This window comes from Phocoena phocoena, chromosome 16 (assembly GCF_963924675.1).
Source record: "Phocoena phocoena chromosome 16, mPhoPho1.1, whole genome shotgun sequence".
Taxonomy (NCBI): Eukaryota; Metazoa; Chordata; class Mammalia; order Artiodactyla; family Phocoenidae; genus Phocoena; species Phocoena phocoena.
Window position 1 is genome coordinate 59,483,246 of NC_089234.1, and position 22,157 is coordinate 59,505,402.

At 40.0% G+C, this 22,157-nt stretch overlaps 3 protein-coding genes and 1 pseudogene across 4 annotated transcripts in view; all 4 read left to right on the forward strand.

The window, feature by feature from the left end:
* The window catches only part of CFAP70 (cilia and flagella associated protein 70), an 85,090-nt gene extending 73,864 nt beyond the window's left edge, over positions 1-11,226 (forward strand). The window contains exons 25-27 of one of the 2 annotated variants that reach the window (XM_065894357.1): positions 871-972; positions 9,507-9,554; positions 10,900-11,226. In XM_065894357.1, coding sequence (XP_065750429.1) covers positions 871-972; positions 9,507-9,554; positions 10,900-10,980 — 231 coding nt within the window. In that variant the 3' untranslated portion in view covers positions 10,981-11,226. The remainder of the gene's footprint in view (positions 1-870; positions 973-9,506; positions 9,555-10,899) is intronic. The other variant, XM_065894358.1, reaches the window with a different exon arrangement.
* On the forward strand, positions 3,457-4,112 carry LOC136136608 (ADP-sugar pyrophosphatase pseudogene; annotated as a pseudogene).
* Positions 11,227-12,369: 1,143 nt separating the features above from the next.
* On the forward strand, positions 12,370-13,974 carry MRPS16 (mitochondrial ribosomal protein S16). The gene is made up of 3 exons (XM_065894798.1): positions 12,370-12,550; positions 12,985-13,245; positions 13,732-13,974. Exons 1-3 carry the CDS (start codon positions 12,538-12,540, stop codon positions 13,863-13,865), a joined length of 408 nt encoding a protein of 135 aa, XP_065750870.1. The 5' UTR covers positions 12,370-12,537; the 3' UTR covers positions 13,866-13,974.
* A 2,174-nt stretch (positions 13,975-16,148) lies between these two features.
* DNAJC9 (DnaJ heat shock protein family (Hsp40) member C9) lies at positions 16,149-20,562 on the forward strand. The gene is made up of 5 exons (XM_065894596.1): positions 16,149-16,446; positions 16,619-16,759; positions 17,396-17,650; positions 19,511-19,597; positions 19,963-20,562. The coding sequence occupies exons 1-5, from the start codon at positions 16,267-16,269 to the stop codon at positions 20,080-20,082; spliced, it is 783 nt and encodes a 260-aa protein (XP_065750668.1). The 5' UTR covers positions 16,149-16,266; the 3' UTR covers positions 20,083-20,562.
* The last annotated feature ends 1,595 nt before the right edge of the window (positions 20,563-22,157 follow it).

Genomic DNA, 22,157 nt, shown 5'->3' on the forward strand with positions numbered 1-22,157 from the left:
TGATTAAATAATGAATCAATATCTCTGAGACATTTAAAGTGTGGACCAAGGTATGGGCATTGCCGAAAGGCCATTCTTCATATTGTCTTGGGCCTAGAAACCAGTTATTTTATTTTCTAAAACATGAAAAATGAAGAACGATTTTACTGGGGAGAGAGAGGTATCTTATCCTTTCCTTAGGTGACCTTTTGGAAGATTTTACAAAACAGACTCACAGTATTAGGGGGCAGCAATGATATCCATGTGCCCAGAGCTCAGGGAATGCCCTAGAATCTCTGAATGTTGTATTGATTGCTCAAGATTGTGCTGTCAATAACTAATATTAGGGGAAAGAGAAGCTTTCTGAACAGTAGTATTTTGATGGGCTAATAGGACTTTAACTTAAGAAAGGGATGTATAATGTAAAACTACAAATGTATCTGACAGCCCACTGTGTATGGGGAAATCACTGAATGAGGCACACATGATAGTGAATACGTCTGGTTTTCCAACCCTGGCACCTGAAGCTCTATGGTTCATGGATGCCCTGATGGGCCTGCTATAGAGAGAAGGAAGAAGAGAGGGGTGTAACTCGAGAGCCCAGCAGGCAGGGCTCCAGATTCCTGTACCTGACTTTCTAATCAGAGCAGTTCTACTTTTAACTCATTCATATATTGGAACACCACCACATATGATTTTGTTTGAAGAAAGAGTTCTGTTGCTAAAAATTTTTTTTCTGTTGCTAAAAATGTTTTAAGTTGAAAATTATTAGTATGGGTCACATATATCAATGTTATTTGGACATAGCATTTTCAGCTAAACAGATTCCAGCTGGCTTAAGTGAAAACTACTTTGACTTAACAAATCACGTTATCTTCTTTTTCTGTCAAGCTGGATGAGCTCACAGAGGCTGAGGATGCTCTCTCTGAAGCCAATGCACTGAACAACTACAATGCTGAAGTATGGGCATATCTGGCCCTGGTCTGCCTGAAAGTGAGTGATTATTATCCTTACACAATGCCCTCGTAGAGCAGAGGGGTGAGGGACCAAGTAAAGAAAGAGATAGCGGGAAGGCCATCAATGCATGATAGTTGAGGTTTGATGAGCTTCAGATGTGGCCATTATACTGATGATGAAGGAGAGTTCATGTCTGGGAAGCCTCTACTTAGGATGTGCTTGAAAATCATATACTTAGGTGTGTTTGTCTGGAAAGCAGATTCTAAAAATGGGAATGAGGCACTTGGGTTTGGTGGTCTCAGGTGAGTAGTAATGGGGTGGATTGGGGTTGACCGTCAGTGGGGGTTTCAGATGGGGTGGGCTCCCTGTGGCACTTTTGAGCTGCTCAGCAGGCCTCAGCCCAGACCACACAAACAGCCCAGTCCAGTGTGTGCCCTGACTCAAGATGAAGGAGCATGTACAGATCAGATCTTGGTCTGGGGTTGCAGTTAGGAGATGTGCAAGGGCTGTGCAGTGGGATGGCAGATTAGACTTGGCGAAGGTGAGAGATTTTCCTTCTGCCCTCCTCAGCACCACTCTGCCTGCCTTCACTCTCATGTTTAGGACCTCAAGTCTGGGACTGTATAGTCATCCTATTTATGCTCTGGATCTACAGAAATGTCATATATGGTCTAGAAAACTATATAAGAATCTAATGATAAAAAGAAAGGCAAAGTAGACTATAAGGGTGTAGCCATAAATGAATTACCAACAATAGGAACATCAGAAATCTGATAGACTGAAGTTATTTTCCCAAAAGATCCCATCATTTAAAAAATGCACCTGATGCTATGAAGCATCTTCTTTGTAATTGTCTCTAAGATTTGTCTTTGAGACCAGAATTCAGACAGATGGTTTAGCTATTCAGACACATAGTTTAGATATTTACCTGATACTAATCAGGAAAGACATAGTATTTATATTTAAAATGTATTTAATTATATTTAATGACCTGAGTTCCTTTTTCATTAAAGTTGTTTTCCTTTTAAAAAAATTTAAAATGGGAGTGATATTGTATCAGAAGGTAACAAGGTCAAAGACCAGCAAAGGAGTTACTCTACTGGTGTTTCTGAATCATTCCATCCTGTTGAACTGCTGGCTGAGGGTGCTTATCCTTGAAATAGATGGGAAATTGTGTGTGGGGGGGGTAATTGTGGGAATTTGTGATAGCTGCTTTACCTATAGAAAATAACCCTCCCATAATTAAAATAACTTGCTTCAATAACTTGCACATTAGCCTAAGATTCCAACTGGGAATAAAGAGAGTGGCCCTCAGTTTTCCATTGGCCAATACAACACAGAACTGACAGGGAATATTGTGATTATAAGAGAAACTAACAGAATAAAAATTACTGGACTTTCTCTTTGGAGTAAATATCAATATGAGAAATACCTGAGTTCTTACCCCAGCTGTGCCACAACTAGCTGTGGGATACTGGGGAAGTTACTTAAACTTGCTGGGCCTTAGTTTCTTCATCTTTAAACTAAAAGGGTCAAAATGGAAGATTTTAATACACTTCTCTCAGAAACTGCTAGATCAAATAGGGAAAAAATTAAGGATGTGTAAGATTTGAATAAAACAACAAGGTTGAGCTCAAACATTAATTATATAGCCCTGTACTTAATCATAGAATACATATTCTTTTGAAGCACAAGTGAATTATTCATAAAGGTTGACCATATGCTAGACCACAAAGAGAGCTTCAATGAATACATGTAGATCACACTTCAGTAAAATTATAAATCAACAACTAAAAGATAGGCCAAAAGACTCACATACATTTGTAAACTTAAAAAGATGTTTCTAATTAATTCATAGATCAAAAAGAAAATCATATACAATTTCTTTTGGTAGGTAGAGTTCTAAAGATGACCTCCCCCAAGATTATTTCCTGAAACACTAATATACCACAAAACAAGCCCCAGCAAATTTAAGAGGATAGAAATTATATCAAACATTTTTTCCAACCACAGTGGTATGAAACTAGAAATCAACTATAGAAAGAAAAATGGGAAAAAGAACAAACACGTGTAGACTAAACAGCATGCTACTAAAAAAGCAATGGGTCAATGATGAAATCAAAGAGGAATTCAGAAAATACCTCGAGATAAATGAAAATGGAAACACAACTTTCCAAAATCTATGGGACGAAGCAAAAGCAGTTCTAAGAGGGAATTTCATAGCAATGTAGGCCTTCCTCAAGAAACAAGAAAAGTCTCAAATAAACAACCAAACCTACCACCTAAAAGAATTAGAAAGAGAAGAACAAACAAAGCCCAAAGTCAGTGGAAGGAAGGAATTAATAAAGATTAGAGAGAGCAGTAGCACCACATCTCCTCAGACTACGGCCTCAGACCCATGCTTTCACCTCCCGCCCCCCTCCCCCCCCCCCGCCCAAAGGAGTACCTATCCCTTTGTCCCATGCCTGGGAGTAGCGTGAACTTCTTGCCTGTGGACTATAAAGACTAACTAGTTTGAAAATGGGAAAACTAGAACCAGCAGATTCTTCTCAAAACACCAGTCTATTATTTCAGAAGAGTTAATTTCAGAAGGAAACTGGGTCAAGCTTGATAAAACAACTGACAGGGATCTTACTGGTAAAACAAGAACTTGGGAAACTGTGAGGTGGACAACTAGGAAAGGACAGTCTGCTGATGGTGTGGCCGGTTATCCCAGTGCTTCAAAGAACCCTTCATTATGAATGTATCATTCTGGTAAAGCAGTTCTGACCACCACTGGGAGGCTACTGCTTAGAATTCCCTGTGGGTCTCTTTGATGACAGCGAAAGCCTAGAAGCAGCTGCTCTTCGGGAGCTAGAGGAAGAAACTGGCTATCAAGGAGATGTTGCTGAATGTTCTCCAGCTGTATGTATGGATCCAGGTTTGTCAAATTGTACCACACACATCATGACAGTAACTATCAATGGAGATGACGCTGAAAACCTAAGGCCTGAGCCAAAGCCAGGAGTTGGAGAATTTGTAGAAGTAATTTCCTTACCAAAGAATGACCTGCTGAAGAGACTTGATGCTCTGGTAGCTGATGAACATCTGACAGTAGACGCTAGGTCTATTCCTATGCTCTGGCATTGAAACGTGCAAAGATGAAGCCATTTGAAGTGCCCTTCCTGAAGTTTTAAGGCCAAAGGACAGCGGCCATGTTTTTGTAAAAAGAACCACCAGACCCCCGTCACTAAGACTTTGTATTCAGCTTAGTTTTAATGTAGATTTGAAATGAGCTTTTTCATAAAATAAAAGCAACACCAAATGCAAAAAAAAAAAGATCAGAGATGAAATAAATAAAATAGAGATAAAAAATAATAGAAAAAAATCAATGAAACCTAGAGTTGGTTTTTTGAAAAGATAAACAAAATTGATAAACCTTTAGGCTTACCAAGAAGAAAAGAGAGAGGACCCAAATAAACAAAATAAGAATGAAAAAGGAGAAATAACAACTGATACCACAGAGATACAAGAAATCATAAGAGGATAGTATGGACAGTTATATGCCAACAAACTGGACAAACTAGAAGAAATGGGCAAATTTCTAGAAACATACAACCTGCCAACACTGAGTCCAGATGGAATAGACAATCTGAACAGACTGATAACTAGAATTGAAATTGAATTTGTAATTTAAAAAACTCCCAGCAATGAATTGGGAGATTGGGATTGACATATATACACTAATATGTATAAAATAGATAACGAATAAGAACCTGCTGTATAAAAAATAAAATAAAATTCACAAATTAAAAAAAAAACTCCCAGCAAATAAAAGTCCAGGACCAGACAGCTTCACAAGGGAATTCTCCAAAATAAATAAAGAAGAACTAATACCTATCCTTCTCAAACTATTCCAGAAAAGTTAAGAGATCAGAACACTCCCAAATTCATTCTGTGAGGCCACCATTTACCCTGAGACCAAAACCAGACAAAGACATTACAAAAAAAGAAATTACAGGCCAGTATCTTTGATGAATATAGGTGGAAATGTCATCAACAAAATATTAGCAAACCGAATCCACCAATGTATAAAAAGGATCATACACCACCATCAAGTTGGATTTATTCCAAGGTCACAAGGATGGTTCAACTTTTGCAAATCAATCAATGTAATATACCAGATTAACAAAAGGAAGGTTAAAACTCCCATGATAATCTCAATAGTTGCAGAAAAATCATTTGACAAAAGTAAACATCCATTCATGATAAAAACTCTCATCAAAGTGGGTATAGAGGGACTATATCTCAACATAATAAAGGCCATTTATGACAAACCCACAGCCAACATCATACTCATTGGTGAAAAGCTAAAAGTCTTCCTGCTAAATTCAGGAATAAGGCAAGGATTCCCACTCTTACCACTTCTCTTTTTTTTTTTAATTGAAGTATAGTTGATTTACAGTGTTGCGTTGTTTTCTGGTGTACAGCAAAGTGATTCTTTTTCATAATCTTTTCTATTGTAGTTTATTACAAAATATTGAATATAGTTCCCTGTGTTATACAGAAGGACATTGTTGTTTATCTATTTTATATATAGTAGTGTGTATCTGCTAATCCCTCACCCACACCTTTCCTTTTGGTAACCATAAGTTTGTTTTCTATGTCAGTGAGTCTGTTTTGTAAATAAGTTCATTTCTACAATTTTTTAGATTCCACATATAAGCGATATCATATGATATTTGTCTTTCTCTGTCTGATAACCTCAGGGTTCATCCATTTTGCTGCAAATGGCATCATTTCATTTTTTTATGGCTGAGTAATATTCCATTGGAGATAGATAGATAGATAGATAGATAGATAGATAGATAGATAGATAGATATCACATCTTCTTTATCCATTCATCTGTTGACAGACATTTAGGTTGCTTCTGTGTCTTGGCTACTATAAATAGTACTGCTGTGAACATTGGGGTGCATGTATCTTTTCAAATTAGAGTTTTCTCCAGATATATGCCCAGAAGTGGGATTGCTGGGTCATATGGTAACAAGGTATGCTGAAACTACTGATGAATGCTTAAGGAGGAAGAAGATATTTACATAGTCTCAAGTATTTCACAACAAGATATTTATTAATTACAAGGGGGAACACAGTAATGCCATAGTAGAAAAACCTGGCAGATAACAATCTAAACAAATAATCAAGGTTACCATCACCATTATTGGGATAAACAGCTTGTGCCTCCTAATATAGAACGCACTGAGGGCAACACAACAGTGTTTTTGAGGTATTCCTGCTAAAAGTTCATAACCTGATATAATCATAAAGATACATCAAACACTAATTGAGGAATATTTTACAAAATTACTGCCCTATAATGTTGAGAAATTCCAATATCATGAAACAAAAAGAACTACTCCCAATTAAAAGAAACTGAAGACATGAATACTGAGTAAAAGGCATGATCCTGGATTTTCTTTTGCTATAAAAGATATTACTGGGGCATTTGGAAAAATCTGAATGAAGTCTACAGATTAGATAATAGTATTATATTTGTACTAATCTCATGATTTTGATAATTGCACTGTGCTTATGTAAGAGAATGTCCTTGGTTTTAGGAAACACATACTAAAGTCTAAAATTGCATCATGTTTGCAATTTACTCTCAAATGGTTCAGGAAAAGTTAAAATATATACTTATGTATCATGTACATATGTATATATGTGTGCATGTGTGTATATACAGAGAGGAGAGAACTATTCTTGTAACTTTAATCTGAAATTATGTCAAAATTTAAAAGATAATTCATTAAGATAACATAAATTAATACCACGCTACACACCCATTAGAATGGCTTAAATAGAAAAGACTGGCAATTATTGACAGGGATGTGGAGAAACCGGAATCCTTATACATTGCTGGCGGGATTGCAAATTAGTACACCACTTTGGAAAACAGTTTGGCAGATTCTTAAAAAGTTAAATACATACTTACCATATATCCCAGCAATTCCAGTTCTTGGTATCTAGTCAAGAAAAGTGAAAACATATGTCTACACAAAGATTTCTCTATTTCATTACAGCATTTAATAATCGGTAAAGACTGGAAACATTCCAAATGACCCATCAGTGAATGGATAAACAAAATATGGTATATTTATATAATGGAATACTATTAAGCAATAAAAATGAAATTCTGATTCATGCAACAATATGGATGAACCTCAAAAATATGCTAATTAAGAGAAGGCACAAAAGACTGTATATTATATGATACCATTTATATGAAATTAGGAAAATTATAGAGATGAAAATAGATCAGTGATTCTAGGGCCAAGGGTTGGAATGGGGATTGACTGAAAACAGGCACGAAGAAACTTTTGAGGAGTAATAGAAACCTTCTAAAACTGGATTGTGGTGATGGTTGCACAGTTGAACCTTAAAATTAGTGAATTTTATGGTACATATATTATACCTCAATAAATCTATTTTTAAAAGATTAAACAGGGTGTCCCTGGTGGCGCAGTGGTTGAGAGTCCGTCTGCCGATGCAGGGCACACAGGTTCGTGCCCCGGTCCGGGAAGATCCCACATGCCGCGGAGTGGCTGGGCCCATGAGCCATGGCCGCTGAGCCTGCGTGTCCGGAGCCTGTGCTCCGCAACGCGAGAGGCCCGCGTACCGCAAAAAAAAAAAAAAAAAATTAAACAGCCCACCAAAATGAGGAATAAATGGACTGACTGTTCAATAAATAGTGGTGGAGTCATTGGCTATCCATATGAAAAAAAAAGTAGTCATTACTTCACCCCCCACCCCACCCCCACACACACACTATTCCAGCTGGTTTAAAGGTCTAAATCCTAAAACTTTAGACTCTTTAGAAGAAAATATGGAGGATACCTCTTTGCCCTTGGTTGTGCATGGTTTCCTTATGACTATAAAAGCACAAGACAAAGATAAAAATATCAATAAATTAACAACTTTTAAATTGGAAATTCATGTACAACAAAAGGCACTAAAATAAAGCTTAAGGACTTTATTATAAATACTTGTAGCATTTATAACTAATAAAGGATTAATATCCAGAATATATAAATATTTCCTACAATAAGAAAAAAACCGTACACACAATCTGATTGAAAAATGGTCACAGGATAGGAATATATAATTTGCTGAAGTGGAAATTGTAAAAGTCAATAAATATATGAAAAGAAGTTCTGCTTCACTAGTAACCATGAAAATGCAATTTATAATTATGTGACAGAAATTCACACCCATAAGATTGGGAAAAATTAGTTTGATATTACCAACATTGATAAGGATTGTCCTAATTGCTAGTGGATGTAAAGTGGTACAACTACTTTGAAGTGCAATATGGTGTTATTTAGTCACATTCATATCTACAACTTAGCAATTTTATATATAGATACATTCCTAAGGAAAATACCAGAAAACATGAACAAGGATGTTTACTGCAGCATTTTACATAATAACAAAACAAAAAAATTCTTTTTCAAAATTTTGCCTGTTCTGGATCCTTCCATCCTTTGGGTCTCTGCCTCCCTATGACAGAAGTGAAACAAAAGTAATAATGATAGGAAAGGAAGATGTACTGGAAAATGCCCCTGGAATTCAGTGAACTTCAGGTAGGAACACTTGAAAGTTTAAATATTTTAGGAAAGTCTTTACGGTAATGAAGTCTTCTGTGAACTAGTAAAAATTTACCATGGACTAGCACTAATCAGAAAATTGGACTTGATATTCTCTAAATTCCCTTCTAACCTGAACAGTCTGTGGTTCTCATATTTATGTATTTAAAATTTCTGAAGTGACTCTTAATACTGCAGCTAATTTGTTATGCACAAGCTTATGAAATATACTAGTGAAATCATATTATTCTCATTTAAGTCCTACATGATTACTTCATGCAAGAAATAACTAGGAGAAGTAGTGTTCTCACCTCATATCCAGATCTTCATGGAAGTAATTGCAGTATCTGCTTTTTCTAATGCATACAGACAGGATAAATTGTAGTAGTTAAAAACCTGGACTCTGGAGCCAAGCTGCATTGTTTTAAAACCTGGCTCTTCCACTTATTAGCTTCATAACCCTGGCAAGTTATTTATCCTCTCTGTGCCCAGGTTTCTCTATCTGTAAACTGGGAACTATAGACACTAGTGGCATGTAAATATCAACAGTATATTGATACAATATAAATAATAGTGGTATGTATGAAAGTAAAGCACTTTAAAAATGTAAACAATTAAAAACAATGTAAACTACAAAGCAAGCACTGTGTAAGTGTTAGCTGTTATTAACAGAATAGCTTCAATCCTGAGAGTAACAAATGACTCATGGTGCTTTCAGGAAAAAAAAAAGAGAGGCCAAGTTGTCTTTAAGCTTTTTGAAATGAAGGAGGGATATATATATTATATATATATGAACATCTGCTTTTCCCTACCATCTTTCATTTTCCTGCTTCCCCCTTTGAATTCAGAGGTTCTTAACTAAGAAGGTATAAATCCTCTGCTTATGTACTTTCCCTTCATAATATTTATATGTCCTCATTACCAGGCGGTGCTCTTTTTTTCAGGCTGGACGGCAACTGGAAGCTGAGCAGGCCTACAAGTACACGGTGAAGGTATGATGCAGATACCTCTGCTGTTCATACTGTACTGAGGTTGGTAAACTGGAGGGCAGGTGCTGGCTTCATTCAGGACTTGACTTTACAGCATTTTATGATATGAATATTTTTCTAGAGGATTTTCTTACCATCTTTGGCCATTATCATGGGGCTGCTGGGTTTGGAATAAAAACCCGCATATTACCATGCGGGATCTTTTGTTAACCTCCCTGGGCCTCATTTTCCTCACATATAAAATGAAGGTGTTGCTCTAGTCCAGGGGTCAGAAAACTTTTTCTGTAAAGGGCAAAACAGGAAATATTTTAGGCTTTGTGGGCTACATGGTTTCTATTGTAACTACTACTCTGCCCTTGTAGTGCAAAAACAGCTATAGACAATACACCAACTAATGAGCATGGCTGCATTTCAAATAAAATTTTACTTACAAAATAGGCAGCAGGCTGGATTTGGCTCATGAGCAATTGCTTGCCAACCCCTGGTCTAGTCTATCAGTTATGATTGCAAGTAATTTGACTTGGAAGACAGTGGCTTAAACAAATTAGGAGTTTTATTTTTCTCATCTAATGAAAAGTCCAGAATTGGTACCACAGTGTCATCAGAGACCCAACCTCTTTCTTTCTGCTTCACCAATCATAGCATGCAGTTTCCATCCCTCATAGTTGCAAGACAGCCATTGTAGGTCCAGCTATCATATCCATGTTTCAGGCACAATAAAGAACAAGGCAGGGAAAGGACAAAGGGGCCATGCTAGCTATTTCACCTCCCTTTAAAGAGATATGACTTTACCTTACATTTCATTGGCAACAACTGAAATTACCCCTAGCTGCAAGGGAAGCAAGAAATGTGGCTTTTTAGTTGGTTACATTGCTGCCCTGGAAAGAAATGATTTTGTTAGTAAAAGAAGGGAGAGAGTGGGTTTTCAGTAGGCAACTAGATGTGTCTACTACACATCTAGATTTAAAAATTAAAGTCTGATGTCTTTGATTCCTGTGTCTTTCATTCCTTTCTCTCACTTGCCAAATAGGAACATTATTCATTAGTTAAGATATATTGGGTGATAAGGTAAACAGTTTTAAAAATAAACTTTAAGTTATTTTACAAAAACATACACAAATTGTGAGTGTTCATACCACGTGATGAATTTTCATAAAGTGAACACATCCATGTAACCAGCACGATGTTTTGAGGTCTCTTTAATGGAGTTATTGTGAAATAGAGAATATAGGAAGAGTCAATTCCATCCTGAGGAACTATGTTCTTTAGCTGTGGTTCCGCAAAAGAGGGGTCTCCACATAGGTATATCAGGTATGACATGTGTCCTTCCCTTCCTCCTCTCATGCAGCTGAAATTGAAAGATGAGAGTCTGCTTGCAGAGATCCACATGGTACAGGAGACAGTTGGCTTTGGAAATCCATCTTTCTGACATCCTTCCACCTGAAGAATTTTCTGTATGGGACACTGAGCTCCTTTCCTTCCCAGAGAAATTATACCCTGGATGTTTCACCATATGAGGGCTTGGGATAAAGAAAAAAGGATCTTCAGCACAAACTGAAACCCATTCACTTATTTCCATTGGCTATCTTACTGGATGTCTATGTTACTGGATGTTTTAGTGGTTGACAGTAAACTGGATGGCAATAAAAAAATCTAAATAAGAGATTCAGAATTCATCAGTTAAGGTATACTGAGGTATATATAAGAACATAACTGTGTGTGTGTGTGTGTGTGTGTGTGTGTGTGTGTGTGTGTGTGTGTGTGTGTGTAAGGGATAGTAGCTTCATTATTAGGGTTTCCTGTGAAAGCTTATCAGGATCACTCCTGAAAGAGGTCAACTGCTAAGGTCGTTGGCCAGGTTCACTTACTGGAACTTGGGAATTAAGGCATCATTTCTAAGGTGGGCGGAAAGGAAGAATGCTGTGCTGGGTCACTGCATTAGAGCAAAGAGCATATGAGTTGGCCAGATCCTTTGGATCCAACAGTGAACAGAGAAGCTTAATAGACTGGTCTTTGCTGAAGGTATCTTCATGGATCTAAATCACAAGGGCTCCATGAAGAGTCCATTACCCTATAACAGATGCAAAACTCCTCACAACGGAGGCCATTTATTCTAGGGCTAGAGATGACAAAGGAACCATACCTCACCCCTGTCCTCCGGATCAGTTTACAGCAAAACCAGAAATAAAGGCTCCCCGCCTTCATTTTTTAAAGGAGGCGGTTGAGAGACTAGGAGGGAGGTAGAGCAGGAGGGAAGGTGAGAGGCATATTAGTAAGCACAGAACGGTAAAATCAACTCTACATTCATTTATAGTCCTTCTACTCTCAGTCCTAACACTACCTCCTTTATGAAGTCTTCCTGAGGCACAAAGGAATTATCAGGTTCACCTTCTCTTCCGCTCACTCCAGGACTGTGTACTGACCACCCCTAGTTACTCTGGTGTAACTTCACCATCTCCCCTACCAGACTGTCAAGCTTCCTGGGGGCAGGGACAGCGCATCTTTGCGTTCTCGGCAGCTCGCCTTGGCCCTAACTGGTGCTCGGAAAGTTTGCTGGAAGGATGGATTTGTGGAGCACTTTAGCACTTCTTAGCCGCTCCCAGGACTGTCCACTACTCCTCCCTCTGGCAGGAACCCAAAGGCCAGTGAGGGCCGGGAGACCCCACAGGGCTCTTCTCGCACCTATCCGGCCCCAAACTGTAGCGCCCGTCCTTTGCGGCAGTTGAGGTACGTTAGGTTCCACTGTGTTGCGTTACGGGAAGTGTAGGGGGGAAAAGCGGAAGAGGCGGGGCGAGTGGGCCGTTCGCTTCCGGCACCGAGGCGCCCGGCCTGGGGTCGCGGAGCTCGGAGGCAGGCAGTTCCTCAACGCTGACCTTTCCCGGCTGTCCTCCGCGCCACCGAGGCGGTAGAGCGGATCCGCGCGGGAGGCCAGAAGCTCCGAGGCGTCGCAACTGGTGCACAGGCCCCGGCGCCTGCCGGCTGCGCTATGGTCCAGCTCAGTGAGTGATGGGGTCCCCGGGAGACCTTAAGGGCGGTCGCCGGGGGTAGGGGGCGTACGGGACTGGGTGGAGCGGCGCTCTCGTAGACGAGCTAGAGGCTACCAGTACCTGAAACTGCACACTTTTGACCCTCTCCTCAGTGGTTTTCTTGTTTTGTTTTTAAGTTTTCGCGGAAACCCTATGAGATAAACGGCATCAATTTTATAAATGAGGCAGCTGGACTCCGACATGGTCCAGAGCCAGTGTTGAGTGCGTTGGGGGATGGCTGGAGTGCATAAGAGGAGTTTCACAAAGAAACGGTATCTAAGTCAGATTGACAAGAATTGGTTGGAAGTAAGGACCTTTCAGTGGAGGAAGGGGGCTCATTTCATCTATCTCATTTTGTCGGTTTTGTGCCCTCGATTCTTGTGTCTTAACCACTTTTTTGTCTACAGGTACTCTGCTCCTCAAGGCCTACCATGGAGGCCACTTAACCATCCGCCTTACCCTGGGTGGCTGTACCAACCGGCCTTTCTACCGCATCGTGGCTGCTCACAACAAGTGCCCCAGGGATGGCCGTTTTGTGGAGCAGCTGGGCTCCTATGATCCACTGCCCAACAGTCATGGAGAGAAAATCGTTGCTCTCAACCTGGACCGGATCCGGCATTGGATTGGCTGTGGAGCCCACCTCTCTAAGCCTGTGGAAAAGCTTCTCGGTAACTCAGCTCTAGCCTTACCTCTCTGAGGGGATTTTAAATTGAAATCAGCTCGAAGATGATGGGAATTAAGAACGATTTTCATTATCTCCAGGCTAATCAGGACTGGAGTGAGAACTGAAATTGATCTGATTGCCATTTTGAATCTGGAGATTCCTTTTGTAGACTCCTTTGAGACTTTCTGGATGACTGAGATTTTATGCTAAAAAATGGGAATGGTGTGTCTTGAATGGCTATCTGTCAGTTCTTTTTTTTTTTCCAAGTAAGGAAAATAGTGTTAGGAAGTAGACAACATCCACTGTGACCTTGCAGTAAACGGAAGGAAATGAGTTGGGGGAAGAGGTAAAACATTTTGTTGAGTGAGGAACTTGATTTGAATCTATGTTCTAGATCAGGTCTCTGTTAGACCTCAGTTCAGTGATGCTGAGTTCCCAGGGAAACATTAGCTTGTATTGTTATAATGAATGAAAATACTGTTACTTTTAGGTCTTTCTGGCTTTTTCCCTCTGCATCCGATGGTGATCACAAATGCTGAGAGGCTGCGACGGAAACGGGCACGAGAAGTCCTCTTAGCGGCTCAGAAAACAGATACAGAGGCTACAGAAACAAAAGCAAACTGACTTCAGTGATCATAGCACTGGGAACAAGGTCGAAGTCCTCTTAAAATATTTGTGCAGATCTCTTAGTTTTATTATATTTAGAGGTCAATAAATGGAATTTTTCAAGTCATCCATGGTATTCTGGCCTGACCTGAACAGGGCCCAGGGAGAGGTTTGTTCTTGACTGACATAAAGCTGGGTATAGGTACTAATTAGCTTTTTCAGCCTTCATCTGGGGAAAGACAGTGGCTGTGGGGTGGATTGGACTCTGGGTCTCTTGGACAACTTTACAGCCTGCTACCTTCTAGGACTTCCCTGTGTTTCAAAGTCCCCAACCAGCATGTCTGTGTCCTATATAACTAATTCCTACTTTAGTCATTTATGGTCATCCCACCAGCTCAGGAACACAGTTACTTCACTTACTGTTTTTGTAATTGCAGATTTACATTGTCTTGTAAATGCAAAATTTCAGATTTACAAAGGTAGGTTTGTAAGCTTTTAGGCTTTTAGGCTCTAACAACCTACTTTTTAGGAATAACTGGAAGAAAGATAATATTGTAAAGTACCCACATACATTTTAGGCCTTTTCCGTGCAAGGTTATTTGTGAGAATTATATCATGAAATTAAGTAGGATTATCTTGTTTATAGGAGTGGAAGCTGAAGTTCAGCAGTAGAAACTTGCCCAAGGCCACATAGTTTTAATACTGGGCAGAGCTAAGAGTCAGACCCCAATGTTCCTACCTGGAGAGCCCTTTCCAACATGTCATATTGTCTGTAGCCGGGGAAATGAGCTAAGATGAGGGGCTTTACAAAAATCCATTTAAAAAGTCAGTGACAGAATCAGGTTTAGGTATCATGATTTTGTAATACAGATGACTGGTTGTGTCCCCCAAAACCCAAATAGCACATAGTCTGTTCCACCAGAAGTGCAGCAGGATTAGATGGTTTTAGTGCACATTGGATAATACAGATTTCATAATCTGACATAAAACTAAAACATAGGAGATTTATAGAGATTCTATAGCCCTATCAATGTACCAAACTATTTTATTCTCTGGGTTTTATATTCTGAGAACAGTTACCAGCCATCTCAAAATCTGAGGTCATCAAGGCTCTCCCAGGGTTGTCACTGGTTGGCTTCCACTTACTTTGGGGCGACTTTAAAGGCACAGCAGTCAGAGAGCAACTGACTTTACCTGGGTTTGATCTTGGAACTAGGAAAGAGAAATGTTTTGAAAACCATTTCAAAGTTTAAAAGATAATAATCTACCCTGGAGAGTTTGAGGTCTTTGGAGAAGCTTTAATTGGTAGAGCAGAGGAGAATGTAATTCTGGAAAGTATTGTCCAGTGAGGGGAACTGATGTGAAATGGATATTTTGAGCCACTTAGTTTCTTCCAGCTCACGTATTCACTTTGTGCCCTGGTCTATCTTTTGTCTAAGATCTATATACACAAAATTCCTATGTGAGCTCATCCTCTCCCTGATTTCCAAAGTTTTCTCTAGCCCTAGCCTTGCTTTGGATTTCCAGGCCCAGATTTTTCACCAAGTCTTGAATGATTGCATCAGCCTGTCTTGCTACCCACTCAAGTCCAGCATGCTCAAACCCAGGACTGCACTTGAGAAAGCTTTTGCTTCTGAAGTTTAGGTTTTAATAAGATGAGCATTTGGACCATGTTATCTCCAGCAAAGTGGAAGGTGATTTAGGAGCTGGAAGGTGAATGGAAATGATTCTGTAATAAATGTCAAATCTAGAAGTTCTATCAGACAAAGAATTTTTAAAAGACCGGTATTTTGTCTTTTTGCTTAATGTAGGCTTTATAAATTGCAGGGCTCAAGGGAAAGTCCCTACCCAGCGGTCCCAACCTGTAGGTTGCAAAATTATTTGGGCCTCAGAGCTCTATGTACTCTTGTCAGACCATCTTTGGAAAAGAACAAATCTGTTTAATCTTCAGGTTAAATTTAAACCATGTGAAATTGCCAAATGCCGATGATACGCTGTTTTTCACTGAAAAAAAGCAAAAAGAAAACAGTGCATAGGTTCAGTCTAATATAAACGTTCCTTATATTGTTGCATAAACTAAGCTAGGACGTTGGGGAAAAGGTAGGTGCGAGATTTCCAGAGCATCGGGAGGAGGGCCGCGGAGGAGAGGGCGTGGTGGAAGGAGGTCCCGGCGCTAGAGGAAACCAGGGACGCCGGCTCCACTCTCCGCCTCAATTCTGGCCGACGCAAGCTTGGCCACACCCCACTTTGCAACCGCCGTAAAGTGTGGTGTCGTGGCTCCGCCCGTTCCGGCGCCTCTTGTGACGCCGGCGCCCTGGGCTTTTTGCGCGGGAAAAGGGTGTCGCCCAGGTCTGCTCAGCGTCACTGGAGTCAGGCTGATTTCGCTGAGGTCGCCGCCGGCTCCGAACCGCTACCGGCCATGGGGCTTCTGGAGCTGTGCGAGGAAGTATTCGGCACCGCCGACCTTTACCAAGTGTTGGGCGTGCGGCGCGAGGCCTCAGACGGCGAGGTCCGACGCGGCTATCACAAGGTGTCCCTCCAGGTGCACCCGGACCGGGTGGGCGAGGGCGACAAGGAGGACGCCACCCGCCGCTTCCAGGTGCGCTAGACCCCGGTCCGCCGGCTGCCCGGGCTTTTCTCCGTCTTCTGGCCGCCCGACCCCGCCCAGGTGGAGTGAGCCGAACCCGGCCTGGCGTTTTCTAATCTTTATTTCTCGCGGCGCGGTTTCAGTGAGAGGCGCAGGGTTGATTTTTGGTTGCTCTTTCCCGCAGATACTTGGGAAGGTCTATTCCGTTCTGAGTGACAAAGATCAGAGAGCAGTGTACGATGAGCAGGGAACAGTGGACGAGGATTCTGATGTGCTCAGCCAAGATCGGGACTGGGAGGCCTATTGGAGATTACTGTTTAAAAAGGTAAAGAACTCTGGAGATTTCCTTGTGACTGTTTTCATCATTCATTCAACAAACGTTTATTGAATGCCTCTAAGGCCTTGCATTTTGTGTTGTGTAAGAACGAGGAATTTTTATTTGGCCTCGAAATATCAATAAACACACACATAAACACCGGCGTTCCTCAGGAAATACCTATCTACTTATCGATCTTTGAAGAAGGGAAGACATATCTCACCCTTAGTTTGAACCGTGTGTGTGTGTATCCATAACACATGCACCTACATACACACACACACTCTTACTGAAAATGGGTCTTTAATTTTCCGTTGATGTAAAGTGCTTGTAGTGAAACGGGGGCATTTGATTTTTTACAAGATGTGCTTTATTTTACATATTCCGATGTAAGTCCTGAAACTTTTCCTAGCTTGGAAACTTCACTTAAATTTTCCTGGTCTGTAGCGTAGCAGTTGTAAAGGTTGGATTAGGGAGAACTCTGGAAAATCTTTGGCATAGAAACTTTGGTTCCTTGCAACAATTTCAACTCAAGTAACTGAGTTGAGGAGAAACATTTCAACACCTAAATATACTTTTTACTAGTATTTCTTTTATTTAAAATAAAATTCTCAGAGTTAAAGCATATGCCTCTCATTTGTTCAGATATCTCTAGAAGATATTCAAGCTTTTGAGAAGACATACAAAGGTTCAGAAGAAGAGCTGGCTGATATTAAACAGGCCTATCTGGACTTCAAGGGTGACATGGATCAGATCATGGAGTCTGTGCTGTGTGTGCAGTACACAGAGGAACCCAGGATAAGGAACATTATTCAACAAGCCATTGATGCCAGAGAGGTCCCGTCCTATAATGCCTTTGTCAAAGAAGCAAAGCAAAAGATGAATGCAAGGAAAAGGAGGGTAAGATTTTGAATGCTGTTTATATCTTGACTGCTTCCAAAAAGAATTTGAGGATATTTACAATAATGAAAATATATACAAGACTGCTGAAATAAAGATTAGGTTTAACTTGATTTGTAGTTTTCATGTAATAAAATGAGCAGATCAGCTCATTAAGAGAACCTTTTTTTCTACTGTGTTGTGCTCAAGAGGATTTTACTGCATGGATTATTTAGATAATATCATTTTAAAGTACCACTGAAATATTCTTCATATGGGCCAATTCTTGTAACCTTGCTGAGGCATTCCTGAGGAGATAAAATAATTGAGTCCAGATACACAGGCTAGACAGTGATTCTCACTTGGTTAAGGCGTGGCGGGGAGAGTGACAGAGGCTGTCCCTTTAAAACTGTGTCTTGTTAATTCAGATTCCTTTGTTCTTGCCAGATTGATTATTGAGTTGGACCCAGAATATACATTTTTTTAAACAAACAATTTAGTTTATTTTGATAACAGTGTCTTTCCAAACACACTTTGAGGTACACTTTTGTGGAGTATCAAGGACTGTGGCTTGTGTGTCCTTTATACGCATATTAAACTGTGGAGCTGGTGAGGGTAAGGATGATGGCAGGGGAAAGGAGCTTAAGGATATCTGGGGTTCAGGGAGGGAGTGGATTCAAGGTAACAAACATCTGTGCCTCTGGTCTTTTGGTATTAAAGGCACCATTGCCTCAACCTGGCTTTCATAATGGGAGCTCCACGGAGAGCAAACAGTGTAAGACTGTAGCTCTTTGGTGGGTACTTTACTTTGTATGGCTGAAATGGGGGTGGAGGTAGGTCTGCAGCTTTTAGGTAAAGAGACAGGAGAAACCTGACACCTGTGCTGAGTTGAGAGAAGGGAATGTGTATCAAGATCATCATTTTGGCTCATAGGCTACATCTGTCTAGATTCAAGCTGACAGTTTATCTTAAGTTGGTAATCATTTTTTTAGGTGAAACTGAGCACAGCTGTATTCAGTAATAGGCTATTAGCTTGAGAAACTTCCCTAGAGTTTGGGGGAGCGGGGCGGGAGGCTGGAATACTTTTGAGTGAGACTCCCACAAACTTGGAGAGGGGAATACAGTATTAAAAGAAATAAATTGAATACAGGGACTGAAAGTAGACAATGGAAACTGTGTCTCTTTATTGGAATAACAAGGTCCTAATGTAGTATAACTCCCAGTATTAATAGTATTCATTGCTACTTAGAAAATTCACTGGGGGTTGGGGCCTCTTATAGTCTTACTTGTTGCCCTGAAGGAAAGAATGAACTTATTAACCTTTCCCAAGGTATTCTTATGGTATTTTGGAATCAGTGCCCTAGTAAAATTTGGCAAGAGGAGGTGGCTTTGAAATCCGGTAAAGAAAGGTTAAAACTGAATTTGTTAGAGTTTATCCTAACTACTCAGGGGAAATTTTAAACCAGGGTTGCTCTCAAGGCTGCTGCGAGTCACATGTAGTAAATTGGGTTTCCAGAGGAGGAATCTGAGGTGCCTATATCCTGGCAGAATTTTGAGGGCATCCTTGGCTAAGTGACCTTTCTTAGCTCTTCTAGCATTTTGGTTTCCTTCCTGTCACCATGTGGTTTATGAAACCAAATTACCTGCTTACCCCTAGCAAATACAAATGGGGAGCAGTCAGAAATGCTTATTGGAATCAGAGGATCTACTGCTTGATGTCAGCAATGCCGCCTTTTAGTGAGTGTCATATTTATGCAATTTTATCCTTTTAATTTATATAATCTTCAAATTGAAGGAGTCTTAAATTTGCTTTGGGGAAAGAGGGTGTATTTTTAGTATTTGCTAGATTGCCATAGCGTCTCACATGAGTTTCTGTTTTAGGCTCAGGAAGAGGCTAAAGAAGCAGAAATGAGCAGGAAGGAGTTGGGGCTTGATGAAGGAGTGGATAACTTGAAAGCACTCATTCAGGTAAACCTGGCAGGTTGTCTGAAGGTTGCCACCACTTCTTTCATGTTCTGATTCCTGCTGCTAATATTTTCTTTGGAGTGTATGTACAGTATTGTGGGCATTTTGTTTTCTTCTTTTAAGACATTCAGGTACCATACAGTCATCCTTTTAAATTGTACAGTTCAATGGTTTTTAGTATATTTATCAGGTTTTACAATCATCAGCACTAATTCCAGAACATTTTCATCACCCTAAACAGAAACCCCTTATCCATTAGCAGTCACTCCCCATTCTCCCTTTCCACCAGCCCCTGGAAGCTGCTAAGTACTTTTATCTCTGTGGACAGTCTTGTGTTTTGAAAGCTTGTGTTTTAACTTCTCAAACAGAGCAGACAAAAGGATCGGCAAAAGGAAATGGACAATTTTCTGGCTCAGATGGAAGCAAAGTACTGCAAACCTTCCAAACGAGGGGGGAAAAAAACAACTCTCAAGAAAGAAAAGAAATAATGGAATTTTCTCTTCAAAACTCCTTAGGTGTTAATTGATGCCATCGTAGGCAAGGTGCCGTCAAGATTTGAAGACAAAAGTTAACTCTTGAGAAAAGTTGTCTTTCAAGCCTAAATTATTCAGATCAACTATGTAAACCAAACAGAATCTCTCAACCTGATGTTAGTATATCCTGGAAACTAGTTAGTATATCCGTGACATTATGTGAGGTCCTCCTATGAAGGAATTTGGTGGTGATCATTGAGGGAGCGGAAGGGTATATGCTTCCTGACAGCACTCTTCTATGGGTCTTCTGTACAAGGAACTGTATCTATAATGCAGATCTATCCCTACCACATTTAGCAGTTGTCATTTTGCCACACAGGAGTGAGCTGCAGGGTATTCAGTGGTGTGTGTTTATTAGAACAGGTACTTTACCTAGCCTTCAACACACTTGCTGGACATCTGTCTTCCAAATACTTGCCAATTTACTTTCAGTCTTTTTTTTTTTTTTTTTTTTTGTGGTACGTGGGCCTCTCACTGTTATGGCCTTTCCCGTTGCAGAGCATAGGCTCCGGACGCGCAGGCTCAGCGGCCATGGCTCACGGGCCTAGCTGCTCCACGGCATGTGGTATCTTCCCGGACCGGGGCATGAACCCATGTCCCCTGCATCGGCAGGCGGACTCTCAACCACTGCGCCACCAGGGAAACCCCTGCTTTCTTAATGTTCTTGCATAGACCCTCTCCTTTTTGTTTTACTCAACTAAGTTTTGCACTCTTTGCTTGAGGTTTATATGAGAAACAGGTGTTCAGATAACTTCAAGCATCTTACATGATTAAATAAACAAGTAAAAAAATGACTGTTAAGTTCCAGGAGCTTTTTAAATGATCCCAGTGTGATCATTTAAAAGATGATCTAGGAAAGATATGAATGGTGCTTAGGATAAAGAAGAGAGAAGAAAAGTAGTCCTAGTCAGCATTGTAGCAGATAGCCTGGTTTAAGTTGCCTCAAGAGATGTTGTAGTCCTGCCTGTAACTGCTGAATGTCCTTAGGTCACTGAGCTTGTCTGAACTTCTTTCCTCTATAAAAGAGTAAGGGAGCTGGGCTAAATGACTTGTCAGAGGCTCCTTCTGACTCTTAACTTTAACCTTGAAAGGCAAGCCGTCTTGATCCAGTGGCTTGTTATTATGTACTCCTGGTATTGATTTGTGAGAATAGTACAGAGATTTTCACTTACATTTAGTTGAATTGGTATGAACTCATTAGAATATATGGAAATTTTTTAGGGACTGTTCAACTTAAAATCTCTGATTTGTAAGCTAATATATTCAATACCATATACATAAAACAAGCCTTCTGTTACTGAGATTTATGTATCATGATTTATCTGAGGTAAGCCCGTGACACGTTTTCAGTTTGTGATTATAAACAGGATAAAAAATACTCTTTAATTGCATCAAAAATACAATTTTAATGCAGGTTGTTTGAAGCATCCGTCTTCATATGATAGCATTAGATAACTGCGAAATAATAAAATTACCCCAATTGAATTGATCAACTCTGAAGATTAACAGTAAGATCTAAAACCAGTATGATCATCAAAATTAAAATTCAGTGAAATTTAAATAAAATAAATGTAAGCCATAGTTAAAACCATTGTTTCATTAATGAGTGCACTCAGGAAAGGTCCATGTGAAAATTGGAAGAATGTCAAAGTTCTCTTCCTTTGCTCTTAGGATATGTTTATACTGGACTAATTTGCAGGGTTTCTGAAATTTTAAGAAGTTGTGTCTTGCTGGCTCACTAATAGAAATATTCTATAAATTTTTAAATTGCCTTTCTTAGATCTGCAGGAGAAAATCGGCAAGGTGAGTTTAATATTTGGAAATAAATACGACCACTAAAGTACTTTAAGAAGAAAAGAAGCATAACCTGATGTCAAGCAGGTGTTGTGAGGTTGAGTCATCCTATGTGAAAAAAAAATCCATTATGGTTTATTACATAGGTTACTTTACACCAGTGCTCAACATTTATGTCTTTAGTTACTCACCCCTGCCATATCTGTCTGCCTATGGAATTGGACATCTAAAGAGAA

Coding starts and splice junctions, on each gene's coding strand:
- MRPS16 (XM_065894798.1), top strand. Junction 13,246..13,731: donor GCCTGTGGAAAAGCTTCTCG/GTAACTCAGCTC, acceptor TGTTACTTTTAG/GTCTTTCTGGCTTTTTCCCT.
- DNAJC9 (XM_065894596.1), top strand. CDS start 16,267: ATGGGGCTTCTGGAGCTGTGCGAGGAAGTATTCGGCACCGCCGACCTT. Junction 16,447..16,618: donor ACGCCACCCGCCGCTTCCAG/GTGCGCTAGACC, acceptor TCTTTCCCGCAG/ATACTTGGGAAGGTCTATTC. Junction 17,651..19,510: donor TGAATGCAAGGAAAAGGAGG/GTAAGATTTTGA, acceptor TTTCTGTTTTAG/GCTCAGGAAGAGGCTAAAGA.